Source organism: Poecile atricapillus, chromosome 13, assembly GCF_030490865.1.
Source record: "Poecile atricapillus isolate bPoeAtr1 chromosome 13, bPoeAtr1.hap1, whole genome shotgun sequence".
NCBI lineage: Eukaryota > Metazoa > Chordata > Aves > Passeriformes > Paridae > Poecile > Poecile atricapillus.
The window spans coordinates 3,671,275-3,683,788 of NC_081261.1; the positions used below are offsets into that span (position 1 = coordinate 3,671,275).

The window sequence follows — 12,514 nt, forward strand, 5'->3', positions numbered from 1 at the left end:
GCCACCCAGGAGAGAGGACACAACCCATTCCTTGATGCTGCTGAGCTACAGAGGTGGCCAAGTTGGACCCAGTTTTTGCACCTGCAGCCTTCTGGTCATGCTATTCAGGTTGTTCTGGTGTTTCTAGGGTAAACGAAGGACGGTGGAGATCTCTGGAGATTATTTGCCCTGTCCTAAGGGAAAGAAGGCTTGTTGCAAGCTTAGTGTTTATTTGTGAGTGCTCACTCTGCTTTGAACTTGCTGGATGGTATCAGTTGGGGTAGGTGTCAGGTGCGGATGCTACTTCTGAGGTCTTGGATTGCTACAGGCTCTGGCTCTTGGGGAGGAAGGCGCTGCTAGTTCTCCCTCTGCAGTGCAGCTCAGCCATGCTATTAGACATCAGAGAATCCACGTGGGAGAGATCGACAGGAAACTGGGCGTTATCAGTTCCGCTGCCTGTGCAGCTACTCCTCATGTCAGCATCCTCCACGTGTGTGTGGCTGGAGGCGTTTGATGGGAGTGCTGTCAGCCCGGGGGTGGGAGTGGGTGGTGTGTGATCACGGCAGAGGCGTCCCTGCCTCCACTGCCAGTGAACTCGGCTCCACTGGGTGTGTGGAACAGGGAGGGAGCTCCTTGCTCCTCCATCTCCACAGTGGAGAAGCGCTTCACCCTGTGATGTTGGGGTATCCCATGTCACCCCAAGGTGTAGGGACACTCCTGCTGCTCCTCCCTCCCTACAGTCTGAGAGCTTCTATGTTCTTGGGGCTGGTTTCTCCATGCTTTTTCTGTAGGCCCTGGGGAGAAAAGAGAAGGATCTGGGGCCTCTTTCTCTCCCTGGACTAGTGTGATAGGCGCAGGAGAATGAGGAGGTGAAGCATTGGCATGCTGAGTATCGGGGAGAACACAGGCAAGCCTCCAGTGGGAGATGTGCTCTCACCACTGGATCACCCTGACTAATCCTGTGTCAGACCTGACCTATATATGGGGCAAGGGAGGTGGCATGTCTGTGGCAACAGATGGTCTCTTAAAGAGCCTGGGCTCAGGGAGACTTTGTCCTGCTGGCCCCTGGCTATTCTGAAGGAAAGGATGGGCCACCTGTCGGCTGTAGAGCAGCCAGGTTCAGCCTGAGCAGCGCCTGCAGGTAGAGAGCTTTCTAAGGCTTATGGGCTGTCCCACTCACCAGGGGTGTTACAGGTCTCTCTGGCTGGACTGGGATCCCTTGTTCTGGCCCAGAAGTGCTGACCAGCCTTGCTGTAGCATCGTTTGGGCCCCTCACATGGCTTTTCAGGCAGAGCCCTGTACCTGGGGCAGTGTGATGTTGGTGTTTGTGTGCATGGCTGTGTCCCTGGGACAGTGTGGGCAGAGCTGTTTCCACACGCTCTGATCCTGTGGCTGGATGTGTGGTGCCCCATCCTCACTGGGCACAGCCATGTGCAGTGTGGCTGTGGCAGAGGAATGATCCAGCCTGGCTGAGCAGGGAGCGTGAGCAGCGTGTGAGCTGTGTTCCATCGATGGCTTCTCCTGATGCTGTCCCGAGGACATCGATAGCTCCTGCCCGCGGGGGAGCTGGTGATGCTGGAGCGGGTCTGGAGGGAGTGGCTGCACAGATATCCACCATCTGTGGCCTCTGCCTGCTGCCGGTGCTCTGCCCAGGATCAGACCGTGTCCTGGCAGCCTTGTCAAGGTGCAGTGTGGCCTCTGCCCACAAACAGTGGCAAAGTCAAAGGACGGAGTGCTGTTTTCCTTCTCTTGCCTGTAGTCCTCAGCTCCTGAAGCAAAGAGGCTATAGTGGAATAGACCTGGAGGGTAGTTGTTCAGGTTTGGGCTGATTCAGTCCTTTGGCTCTTCCTGCTGGAGTTCTTGCCTGAGTGCGTGGCTCTGACACCATCATAGGTTTGTCCTGCTGTGCTGCCTTCCTGTCCCATGTGTCCCCCACCATGGGGACATAAGCAGTTGGCTGTGGTGCTACTGACAGTCATGGCAGAGGGATCTTGCCCCAGAATGCTCTATGTCCTGGAGGATCCTTGAGCCTGGTGCAGTTTCTCCTGCACGCCTGGATTTGGGGTGAAGAGGTGAGAGCCTTGAGAGGGGCCTGAAGGGACCTGGGCACAGGGTTGGAATCTGGCAAAGCTGAATCCGACTGCTCATCGCAACAATGAGCTATTGAATTGTTAAATCGTCGATCTGAGGTTTTCTTTGAAAGGGGTGATGCTACAAATTAATTAGCTCCCTTTTGGTTGTTAGCACTTTAAAGCCCAGCTGTCAGGGGAGGGCTGGTTTATAGGCATTACATCAGGGCTGCCGGCTGGCTCGCTCGCCTACCTGGGAATTTCTAAGTGTGCGTTGTAACCGGGTGAAATTTGGCTCGGATGCAGCATCTGGTGCTCAGTGAAGCTGCTGCGATGCGCTGTCCTGAGCACGGGGATTTGACTGGTGCCTGAGCGGTGCTGCTGGGGCACCCGGGGAGCCGGTGGCTCGGCCTCTCGGTGTGCAGCTCCCGGGGAGCCGGTGGCTCGGCCTCTCGGTGTGCAGCTCCCGGGGAGCCGGTGGCTCAGCCTCTCGGTGTGCAGCTCCCGGGGAGCCGGTGGCTCGGCCTCTCGGTGTGCAGCTCCCGGGGAGCCGGTGGCTCTGCTTCACGGTGTCCAGCTCAGCGTTAGCCACCAGCCGGGTGAGCTGCAGGTGTGCGGGAGATAGTCCGAGTAGTTCCTGCTTCTTGCTTAATTAATGTGAGAGAACAGGAGGCTTTTCTGAAGCAAAAGGGGCTTTTCTGGTGCATAAAAGTTTGAACTGGCTACAGATGCCCTGGGAGAGCTGTCGGTGCGGGCGAAAGGCTGGTTGTGCTGAGCGGGAGGGGAGTAGCTCCTCCATGCCCCCGTCCCAGCGCGGAAGGTGACGGGGAGCCGAGCCCCTGCTTCCCCACCCCCCGGTTTTTCTGCCCACCGGCACAGAAGAACGGCGGCTCCCGGGCACACGGGGCTGCCGTCCCCGCGATCCACCGGGTCCGCGGAGCTGCCAGCCCGGTGAGCAAGGGCCTGGGAGTGATGCGGGGGCACAGCCGCAGGTACGGTGCCACCAGCCTTAAGGCCTGTCCCAGCGGGGCAAGGTGGCCGGTAGCGGCAGCAGGCCGCTGGAGAAGGGCGGTGGGTGCCCGGTGCCGCCCGTTCTGGGCTCAGCTCGGTGGTCCCGGGCGGGGGTCGCTGCCCCGCGTGGCGGCCCCGCGCTCCAAGATGGCTGCGGACCGTGACACGCCTGGTCACGTGGGACGCGCGCGCACCGCCCCCCCCCGGTGCCCCCGGCCGCCCCCCTCCTTCCCCCCCCGCGCCAGCCGCGCGCGCCCCCGGTGCCCCCGAGCGCTGTGACTCGGTCCGGTGCGTCCCGCTGCTTCTTAAAGGGACACGCACCCCCCGCGCACCCCGGCCCGCCGCGGCCGCCCCGCGCCGCGGAAAACAAAGAGGCACCGGAAACAACGGCGGCGGGGAGGGGGCCGGCCCGGCGGGAGGCGGGCGGGAGGGAGGGAGGGGAGGGCCGGCGGCGGGCCGGCGGGGGGGGCAGGCCCGGGCCCGGCGTCGGCGAACAAAGAGCGGCGGGAGGGAGGGGGCGGGGGCGCCGCAGCGGCACCGGAGCGGCGGCCCAGGCCATCGGTGCAGGTACGTGCGGGCCGGGGGGGGGGCGGGAGCGGGGCGGGGGCGGGGGCCGCCCCCCGGACCCCCGACGGCACCTGCCCCGGGCGGCGGCGGCGGGGTCCGGCGGCCGCCTTTGTTATTGCTTTTGTTTGGCGCCGAGCACATGGCCCCGGAGCGGCCGCTCTTAAAGCCACAGCTCCGCACCGGCAGGGCTCCGCGGCGGGGGGCGCGGGCTGGGGTGCGCTCCCGGCTGCCGGTGGCCGCCGTGCCTCCCCGGGGTGCTGCACGGTGGGGCGCTCCGTCGGTGCGCTCCGGGATGTGCTGCTCGCCCCGCCGTGCGCCGCCGTCCCGGACACCCAGGGTCGGGCTCGGGTCGGGTCTGGGGGTGGGGTTGGGGGTCGGGGTCGGCCTTCCGGAGGGGCTGCCGGTGCGGCGGAGCCAGCGGTGACCCCGCTCCCGGGGGAGCTGGCGGCGCGCGCGTGGGAACGGCGGAGAAGGGGCTAAGGGAGAGCTCGGGGTGCCGGGACGGAGCCGGCGGCGGGTGGCAGCGGGGTGGCAGGACCCCCGGGGCGGGCGGCTCCCCCGGCAGCCCCGGAGCCCAGCTCTGCCCGAGCAGATGGCACCGGGCGTGAGCGCTGGCACGCTGCTAACTTTGTTCTCGGCGGGGCTCGGGAGCCGCCTCCCCCCGCCCCTCCGAGGGGCTGCGGGTCTGCGATCCCCTTCACTTCAGAGCTGCCGTGGCTTCCGCGGGGTCACGGTCACCCTGCTCGGCGTGGCCGCTGGCTTACAGCCGCGGGTGCGGAGGGAGCCGGGTGTGCCCGCTTGGGACGGGAGGGTGGATACCTTATGGGTACCGGTTGTGGCAGGACGAGGGCCGGGCCAGCTCTGTCCCGCAAGTCGGGGATGCCTCAGTCCTGCCTCAGGATGCCGTCCTGGGGTTCAGGGAACGCAGGCAGCCCCCCGTTCTGGAGGTCGCAGGAACAGGCAAGCCCCTCTGTGGCTTCAGTGTTCCTCTGCGGATGTGTTGCCCATCCTCAAGCCCACTGCTGTGGTGCCTGGTCTGGAAGGTGCCCACTGGATCACACAGGGCTTTGGCACCACGTGTGCTTCGAGAGTGAGGGTTTGGAACTGAAAGCAGTAACACCTCAGGCTTCTTCAGAGTGGGGCTAAGCCTGGGTTGTTGCTGCATTGTGGCCCTCAGCCCATTCAGGGGCAAATTGGAGCCGGGCAGAGTTTCAGGGTGGGCAGAATGTGGAGGCACTGTGGAAGGAGCCTCCTGTTCAGGCACACCTTCTTTCCTGGTGACAATCACAGACAGGTTCTGGGGGTGCTCAGTCTGTGGCTTTTGCTTTTCTTCTTCCTTTTTCCTACTAAAACAAAGAGAAATTTGCTTTTGGCTTTGTTTTAGTTTAGGCTTCCACAGTAGTGTGGAGATGAAGGTGAGGTTAAGAAAAGACTTGTGTGTGGCACAGGACTTGCCCCACTGGTTGTTGATACTCATCACCCAAAAGTGACATTGCAGCTTCTCGCTGCTGGGCTGTGATCCCCCTGGTGAGCAGCATTCCCCAGGCTCCAGGTCCCCGGAGTGTCTTTCCTGTCCCTGGTGTGTCTTTGCCATGGGCACTGAAGAGGAGGTGGGGCTGAAGAAGCTGCTTTGAAGGGGCACCTCACCAGCCTCCACTGGATTTAGGAGTGTGTGGGCTGCGGTGCCAAGGCCACGGCTGCTGCCGTGTGCTGGCCTGGCACTGTGGAGGCTGAAGGAAGCTGGGCAATGGAAGGGTACCCAGGGAGGATCTCAGATACACATGGAGCCAAGGAAGGCCTTTTTGGGTCCTAGGAAAGCAGGGCCTGGGGAAGCTCAGCCCCAAATGCAGATGTGTCCCCTGTGCAATGCATCACTGGGGCTGAGAGGTCGATCTGTGTCCTGGGGGGGAGCTCTGGTGCAGGAGCACCAGTCAGGCTGGGTGCAGGAGGGGAGATTGGGCAAGGCCAGGGCAGTGTTCCCACCATCCCACTGCCTTGGGAAGCAGCTGGGTGAGCAGAGCTGCCTGCCTGGCTTCAGCACAACCCATGCTTGTCCCCTGCTCCATGGAGACTGTGGCTGCACCCTGTTTGCAGCAGGGAGTTGAAGTGCACAGCCCTGAGCTGAAGGGCTGTGAGCCCTGCTGCCACCACCAGCCCCTGCACCCGTGAATGGGGCAGCAGTGTCAGTCCAGAGTAGGATGTGCAGGAGTTCAGCCACAAAGAGCACCCCTCAGAGCAGTATCAAGGACCTGCTGGAAAGTCCCCGTGCCATGCTCAGGCTCCCTGTTGGCTTTGAGCAGGCTGGGATGCTGCCACAGCCACAGGGCTCTTCATCACTTTTTTCCTCTGTGTCAAAAATAAGTGCTTCTCTCTCTTTCTCTCTGTGTCTGTTGTGCATGGGGGATGACTCTGGCCATGAAGGGGAGGAACAGTAACAAGAGGAAGGGGGACAGGCTCTTCCTAGCCCCTCTCAGTGCCATATCCCCAGGAGACGGGGTATGTGCAGCTCTGGATGGAGGAGCAGCAAGAGCTCCAGCTATCGGCATCACCATCCTTGTGAGGATGGAGCAGCAGCCTGAGCGGTGGCGGGACAGTTCCATGACCTGCTGTCCCTCTTGCAGAATTCAAGGTGCTGGTGTCTTGCCCTGCCTGGAGCCTGAGGTCCTGTGTGCCCATCTGCCTCCCGACGTCACCAATGCGACCATGGGAACTGGCAGTGAATAGGCGGCCTCCCTCTGCCCCTTTTGCCCAGCGCCGTTTCGCGGGGGGACCCTGCAGCAGCCCCGACCACCTCCGGCGAAGGTACGGGGTGCAGGGTGGTGTGGAGCCCTGTCCCCTGTGACACATGGGGAACACTGGTCCTGCTGGGGCAAGGCACTGCCTCCCAGTGGGGTTTGGGGGGCATTGACAGGGAAGCACATCCACCTGGCCCAGCTGAGGGGTCCCTGGGGAGCAGGGGTCCTTTTTATGCTGCAGACACGGAGAGGGCACTTGCAGGGTGAGCAGAGAAACTGGTTCTGGAGCCGTCCAGCCTGATGTGGCCTGGCACAATGCCCTGAGCATCTCACCCTGGGCACTAGGCTGGCACTGATCCTCCTGTAGCCATCCTGCTTGGGGCTGTGGTGCCCCTCTGGCCTGGGGGGTCACTCCTGCTCTGTTTCTCTCCTGCGGTGGCCCCACAGCCCCTCTGCCAGGCGTCAGTGGGGACGACGCGACCGACCTCTGGCAACCCTGCTGGGCCAGGATGAGCCCCAGGTGCACCCTGCCTTCCCCCAGCAGCCGCACATCCCTGTAGATGAGCCCCGTGCCTACGCTCTTCCCAGCACGCCGCCACGAATGCTTCACCCAGCCGCTCACCCGCCCCACCAGAACCCATTCATGGTGGATCTGCATGACCAGGTAAGTGCTGCAGCCCCCAACCCCTCTCCCAAGTGTGATCCTGTGGTGGTCTTTGGGCTGGTGTCTGGAGTGGTGACGTGTCCTTGGGTCCCCTCTGGCCACTTGCTACTGGGATCTCCCAGCCCTGAGCCTGCTGATGCTCTGGTTCTCTCAGATTTAAGTCTTGGGGCCCCTCTGCCTACTGGGTATGTCCGGGGTGGTCCCTGCTCCCAAGGGCTGGGGACAGTCCTCTTGTAGGGCTGTTTGTGTGACTATTGTCATCATAATCCATGGTAATGGTGATGTGTTGGAGGCTGTGTCAGCCTGTCTGTGGAGGAAAGAAGGGTCCAAAACTCCCTCAAATTGAGCCCTCACTCATCCTGTTCCTCTGGCCACACCAGTGGGATGGGCATGCCAGGTATTTTGTCTTAGTGCTGAGTGCCCAGTGTCCTGCTATGACCCTGTCAGGACAGGGACAGCTCAGACAGGGCTGTCTGACTGTGCCCTCGGCACCTTGTCCTTAGGTGCACCAGGGACCTGTCCCTCTCTCCTACACGGTTACCACCGTAACGACGCAAGGCTTCCCCATCCACGCTGGCCAGCACATCCCTGGGTGCAGCACCCAGCAGCTCCCAGCATGCTCAGTGATGTTCAGTGGACAGCACTACCCGCTTTGCTGCCTCCCACCCCCGGTGAGTCACAGCAGGGGACGCCTGGGGACAGCTTGGGCTGTGAGGGCCCAGGAGTTGTGTGGGTACCCAACCCCACTGTAGTGCAAGTTTCTGGGAGCACAGGGTCCTTTGGAGGCCCTGGGGAGGGGGCAGGGGTGTCTGACCCTTGTTTTTCTCTCTGTCTCTCCCCACAGCTGATTCAGGCATGTGCCATGCAACAACTTCCCGTCTCCTACCAGACATTCCCCCCCATCATCTCCAGCGACCATTACATCCTGCACCCACCCCCACCGCCAGTGCCCCCCCACCAGCCGCCCCACATGGCCCCCCTGGGGCAGTTCGTACCTCTCCAAGCCCAGCACCCACGTATGGTGAGTTGGGGTGGAGGGCCACGCTGGGGATGTGATGCACCCACCACCTTGGGGGTCTTGTCCTTCTACAACCCCTGTGGGTCTAAGCTGGGGGTGGTGGGCAGGGTGCCCAGGGTGCCTCTGTCTTCACAGCATCGGGGAGGTGTAAGTTGGGATGCCCCTCCCAGCCTAACTCTTTGCCCCACAGCCTCTGCAGAGGATAGACAATGACGTGGACCTGCGAGGGGAGCAGCATCCCATTGCAGGCTTCACATACCCTCCGTCTCACCACGCTCCCACGCTGTCGCCCTCCATGCCGCTGCATTACCTCCCCCACGACCCTCTGCACCAAGAACTGCCGTTTGGCGTGGTGAGTCCCCATCCTGGGGAGGGGCTGGGGACACGGTGGGGCTGGCATGACTCTTGAGTGCCCCATCTCTCCCTGCAGCCATACCCCCACATGATGCCCCGGCGGCTGAACACCCAGCGGTACCGGCTGCAACAGGCGCTGCCCCCACCGCCACCCCCTCCGCCGCCTCCTCCGTACTATCCGAGCTTCCTGCCCTATTTCCTGTGAGTACTGGTGGGGATATTGTAGAATGTGTAGGGCAGGAGTGGCACTGTGGATGAGGGCCACAGAGGCACTGTGTTGGCACAGGGGGCTCTGCCCCCTGGGGGGGTGCCAGGGTGGATGTTGGGGTTTGTGGCCCCATGCTGACTGCCCTGTCCTTCCCCCCCAGTTCTATGCTTCCGGTGTCACCAACAGCCGTGGGGCCCACGATCAGCTTAGACCTGGACGTGGATGATGTGGAGATGGAGAATTATGAGGTGTGTAGGCTTGGTTTCTCCACAGTGTTAGGATGAGAGAGCTGGGGGGGCTTGCTGATTGTTCTACTGGGAGGGGAGAGCCTGGAGGGGTGCTGTGCCAGAACATGATATGAGCTGAGCCGGCCTTTGTATTTCCCTCCAGGCACTGCTGAACTTGGCCGAGCGGCTGGGGGAGGCCAAGCCACGGGGACTCACCAAAGCAGACATCGAGCACCTCCCGTCCTACCGCTTCAACCCCGAGAGCCACCAGTCCGAGCAGACCCTGTGAGTGAGCTCGGGGTGCACACAGAGGGCCTGGTGGGGGTCAGGGGCTGTGGCTGGCAGTGGGGCTGTACTGATGGCTTCTTCTCCCAGGTGTGTCGTGTGCTTCAGCGACTTTGAGGCCCGGCAGCTTCTCCGCGTCCTGCCCTGCAACCACGAGTTCCACGCTAAGTGTGTCGACAAATGGTTAAAGGTACTGCCTGTGCCCGCAGTGGGGAGTGGGGTAGCGTGCTGTGGGTATAGGGTGCTGCCTTTTGGGTGCCCTGCATGCGCTGGGAGCTGGGGCCAAGCACTGTGCAGGGCTGGATAAGCCACTCCTGGGATGTGGTTCCAGCCTTGCCAGTGGTGCGTGGTGGGGTCAAGCGAATGCCAGTGGTGCTGCTCACTTGCCTCGTCTCTCTTTGCCCGCAGGCAAACCGCACGTGCCCGATCTGCCGGGCGGACGCGTCAGAGGTGCAGCGGGAGGCGGACTGAGGCTGGCGGGCGCTGTGCCGCACAATTCGCTAGAGGACAAGGACGCCGGGCTCGGGCGGGGGCCGCTGCCCGCTGCTAGGGCCTGACCCTGCGCTTACCCCCCCTCCCTAAAGCCTCTCCTCGGATGTGGTGAGCATTGAGCAGTCCGGGCTCCCGGCCAGCCCTCCTCCTCCCCGCCGGGGCACGGACTCGGCCGGACGCCTGCCCGCTGCGCTCCCAGGGCCCCGAATCGTGTTGTGCTGGAGGCGGGAGGTGCATGGCCGTGCCCTCTGCGCTCCAAAGACGCTGTTGTTGCTCCATCACTTTCCAGGTCTTTGTACTCTGCTAGGGAATTAGTGGTTTTTCCCTTTGTCACTAATTTTTTTTTTACGATAGTTTTTTTCTCCCCCCTTGTTTCCTTTTCATTTCCATCACGTTTTTGGTTCCTTGGCCGTTTGCCCTAGGGGCGCGCAGGCGGCTCCTCCCCTCAGCGTTGCTCTCGGGAGGACGCGGGGAGGAGAGCGGAGGGAGCGCTGCGGGTTTGATGCCGGCGGCGTCCCGGCCCCGGGGACAGCCGGAGGAGGTGGCTGGCGGAGCGCGGCCAAGGTGGGACACCAGCAACCCCACGGCGTGGCTGGGGCAGGAAGGCAGGAACACAGGAATGCCTCTGTCCCCGCTCCTGTGCGCAGCCTGGCACAGCCTCTCTCCTGCCTCGGCTGCCCTGGGGAGCCCCAGAGGGCTATGGCTGCTTGGGGTCTTTCGCCAGTGGGAGGATGGTGCTGGCGCAGCCCTGGCCCCTCTCCGTGTTCATTCCCCTGTGCCTGGCCAGCGCAGCTCCCGGGGCCGGGCCATGTGACATCCCGCAAGGCAGCCAAGCTTGAGGAGGGGACACCAACCCCGTCCCTAGGGCTTTGGGCATGTGGTGTCCCCGGTGTGCTGCCCGGCCCCCGGCTCCTGCTCGTTTCTCTGTCCCGACGACGTAAATCAAGGTAGCCCCGTGGCCCGTCCTGCTGGCTGGACGGCGCGGTTTTCCCGGCTGGTGGGCAGTGAGCGGGCGGGGTTTATTCATAACCTCGTGGAGTATTTTCAGTGCTACCCTGGCCTTGGCCCGGCTGGTGCGGGGGGAAGCTGTGAGCGGTCCCCTTGCCACCGTATCCCCCCTGCCTTTTCAGGGGCCGGGGGAGAAGCCGCCACGCCGCCGCCCGGCTCCATCAATCCCGCGTGGCCGTTGTTTTGCATGATTAATTAGCGAGGAGGGTGACGGGAGGCGGTGGCAGGGGTGGTGGTGAGAGCACCGCCCTCCCCTCCTGGCGCGTCGCTGACGCCTGGGAGCTTCCGAGCGGACGCCAGCCCTATGTAAATGTTCACAAATATGCATGCATGTCTGACCAGCTTGGAACGTGGTCTTGGCTACGTCTAGCCGGCTGTGGGGTGAGGGGGGTGGGGAGAGGGGTTTTTGTGCTCAGCTGATACTGCCATGCACTGTACTGCACATGTCCGCAACGCCACAGCAGGACCGTGAGACTTTCAGGGCCGTCCCCGCGGGGTCCGCGCCCGCGGCGGCGGCGTGTGCAAGGGACCGGGGCGGGAGGGGGCGGCTCCCCGCGGGGCGGGGGGCAGGCGCGGGGCTGGCCCCCGGCGGTGGCTTGGCCGGGTGCGAGGTGAGGGGCCGCGCCTGGCACATGGGCGGGCACGATGGTGTTCCCCACGCTGAGGGCCGGAGGGCAGTGCCAACCACCGGTGGGCCGGCCCGGGACGCTGCCCGGTCGGGCGCGGGGGGCGGCGAGCGGCGGGGGGCTACGGGCCAGCTCCCCCTCGCCGCCCTTTCCCACCTCTCCGGCGGCCGCCCTCCATGCGGAGCATCGAGGCCGAGGGCCCCGGCCCGGCGCCACCCGCTCCGCCGTGGCACGGGCGCCGGCACCGCTGGGCTCGGTGCCCCTTGGGCAGGACCCCGGCCCCCTCCCCGTCCCTCACTCAGTGACAGATAACCAAAGGAGTCCCCGGCTTCGCGCCCCCGGAGACGCCCCCCTCCTCCCCTCCCGCCCTCGCGGTGCCCAGGGAGCCAGGAAAGCCTTACGGTCCTTTGACGGCGACTCGAAAGCTCACAGCTCGTGTGCTGCAGAATTTATTCCAATGAGCAGCTAAAAGTATCATTTAAAAAAAAATAACAAAAAGAAAAAATGACAAAAAAAATACTAAAAAACAATTATTTAGGGTGTTTGTGATTGCTGACTGCGCTGTAGATACCACTGTTTACCAATGAATTCCTGTGGTGGGATAGTGGACTGTTTACTGTTCTATTATACCAGTCCCCGGGCCCTCCGGTGGGACCCCCGCGTTCCCCGCGGCTCCCCGGAAGGTGCTAGGACGTGTGTTCTGTGTTAGAAAGTTTTTATATATATATATATATATATAAATATATATATATAATTTTTTTTGCTCTGTTACTTGCACATTTTACAGTTACCTCATTTTTCCCATGTATGTATTTGAAAAAAGGCTAATATATAGAAAAAAAAGGTTCTTAAAGCTCTAAAAGTGTTTGTTTTTTTCCATTCCATTGGAATCATATTGGTTTTGTAGCATTTAACATAACTAGTATGTTGTATTATATATATGTGTATTATACTGATTGAAATTTTTAACAGATTTGTACTTTTTTTAAAATGAAAGTTGCTAGTTCTGCTTGACCAAGTAGTGCAATCATTATTTTTTTTAATGTTGTGGCTGATTTTGAGAGGGATATTCACTAATAAATGTATGATGTATACCAACACGCTGGGCCCAGCTCTTGTCTCTGTGGGGGCTCGAGGGGAAGTGTGGGGGCCAGGGATGGGAGGGAGCTGCTGCAGCTGGAAGGGCCCTGGAGAGGGGCTTGGAGGAGAGCCTGAGGGTGGGATCAGGGACTGGGTGGATGCTCTGCCCCAGCAGGATCTGGTTTTGAGCA

At 62.0% G+C, this 12,514-nt stretch overlaps 1 protein-coding gene across 4 annotated transcripts in view; it reads left to right on the plus strand.

The window, feature by feature from the left end:
- Positions 1 to 12,343, plus strand: part of RNF44 (ring finger protein 44) — an 18,063-nt gene extending 5,720 nt beyond the window's left edge. Inside the window, exons 2-11 of one of the 4 annotated variants that reach the window (XM_058848399.1) lie at positions 6,248 to 6,428; positions 6,809 to 7,025; positions 7,529 to 7,696; positions 7,870 to 8,046; positions 8,234 to 8,395; positions 8,474 to 8,598; positions 8,766 to 8,853; positions 8,996 to 9,117; positions 9,208 to 9,307; positions 9,526 to 12,343. In XM_058848399.1, the coding sequence (XP_058704382.1) occupies positions 6,322 to 6,428; positions 6,809 to 7,025; positions 7,529 to 7,696; positions 7,870 to 8,046; positions 8,234 to 8,395; positions 8,474 to 8,598; positions 8,766 to 8,853; positions 8,996 to 9,117; positions 9,208 to 9,307; positions 9,526 to 9,588 (1,329 nt within the window). In that variant the 5' untranslated portion in view covers positions 6,248 to 6,321 and the 3' untranslated portion in view covers positions 9,589 to 12,343. Of the gene's footprint in view, positions 1 to 6,247; positions 6,429 to 6,808; positions 7,026 to 7,528; positions 7,697 to 7,869; positions 8,047 to 8,233; positions 8,396 to 8,473; positions 8,599 to 8,765; positions 8,854 to 8,995; positions 9,118 to 9,207; positions 9,308 to 9,525 lie in introns of those variants that run through there. The other 3 variants (XM_058848397.1, XM_058848396.1, XM_058848398.1) reach the window with 3 other exon arrangements.
- The last annotated feature ends 171 nt before the right edge of the window (positions 12,344 to 12,514 follow it).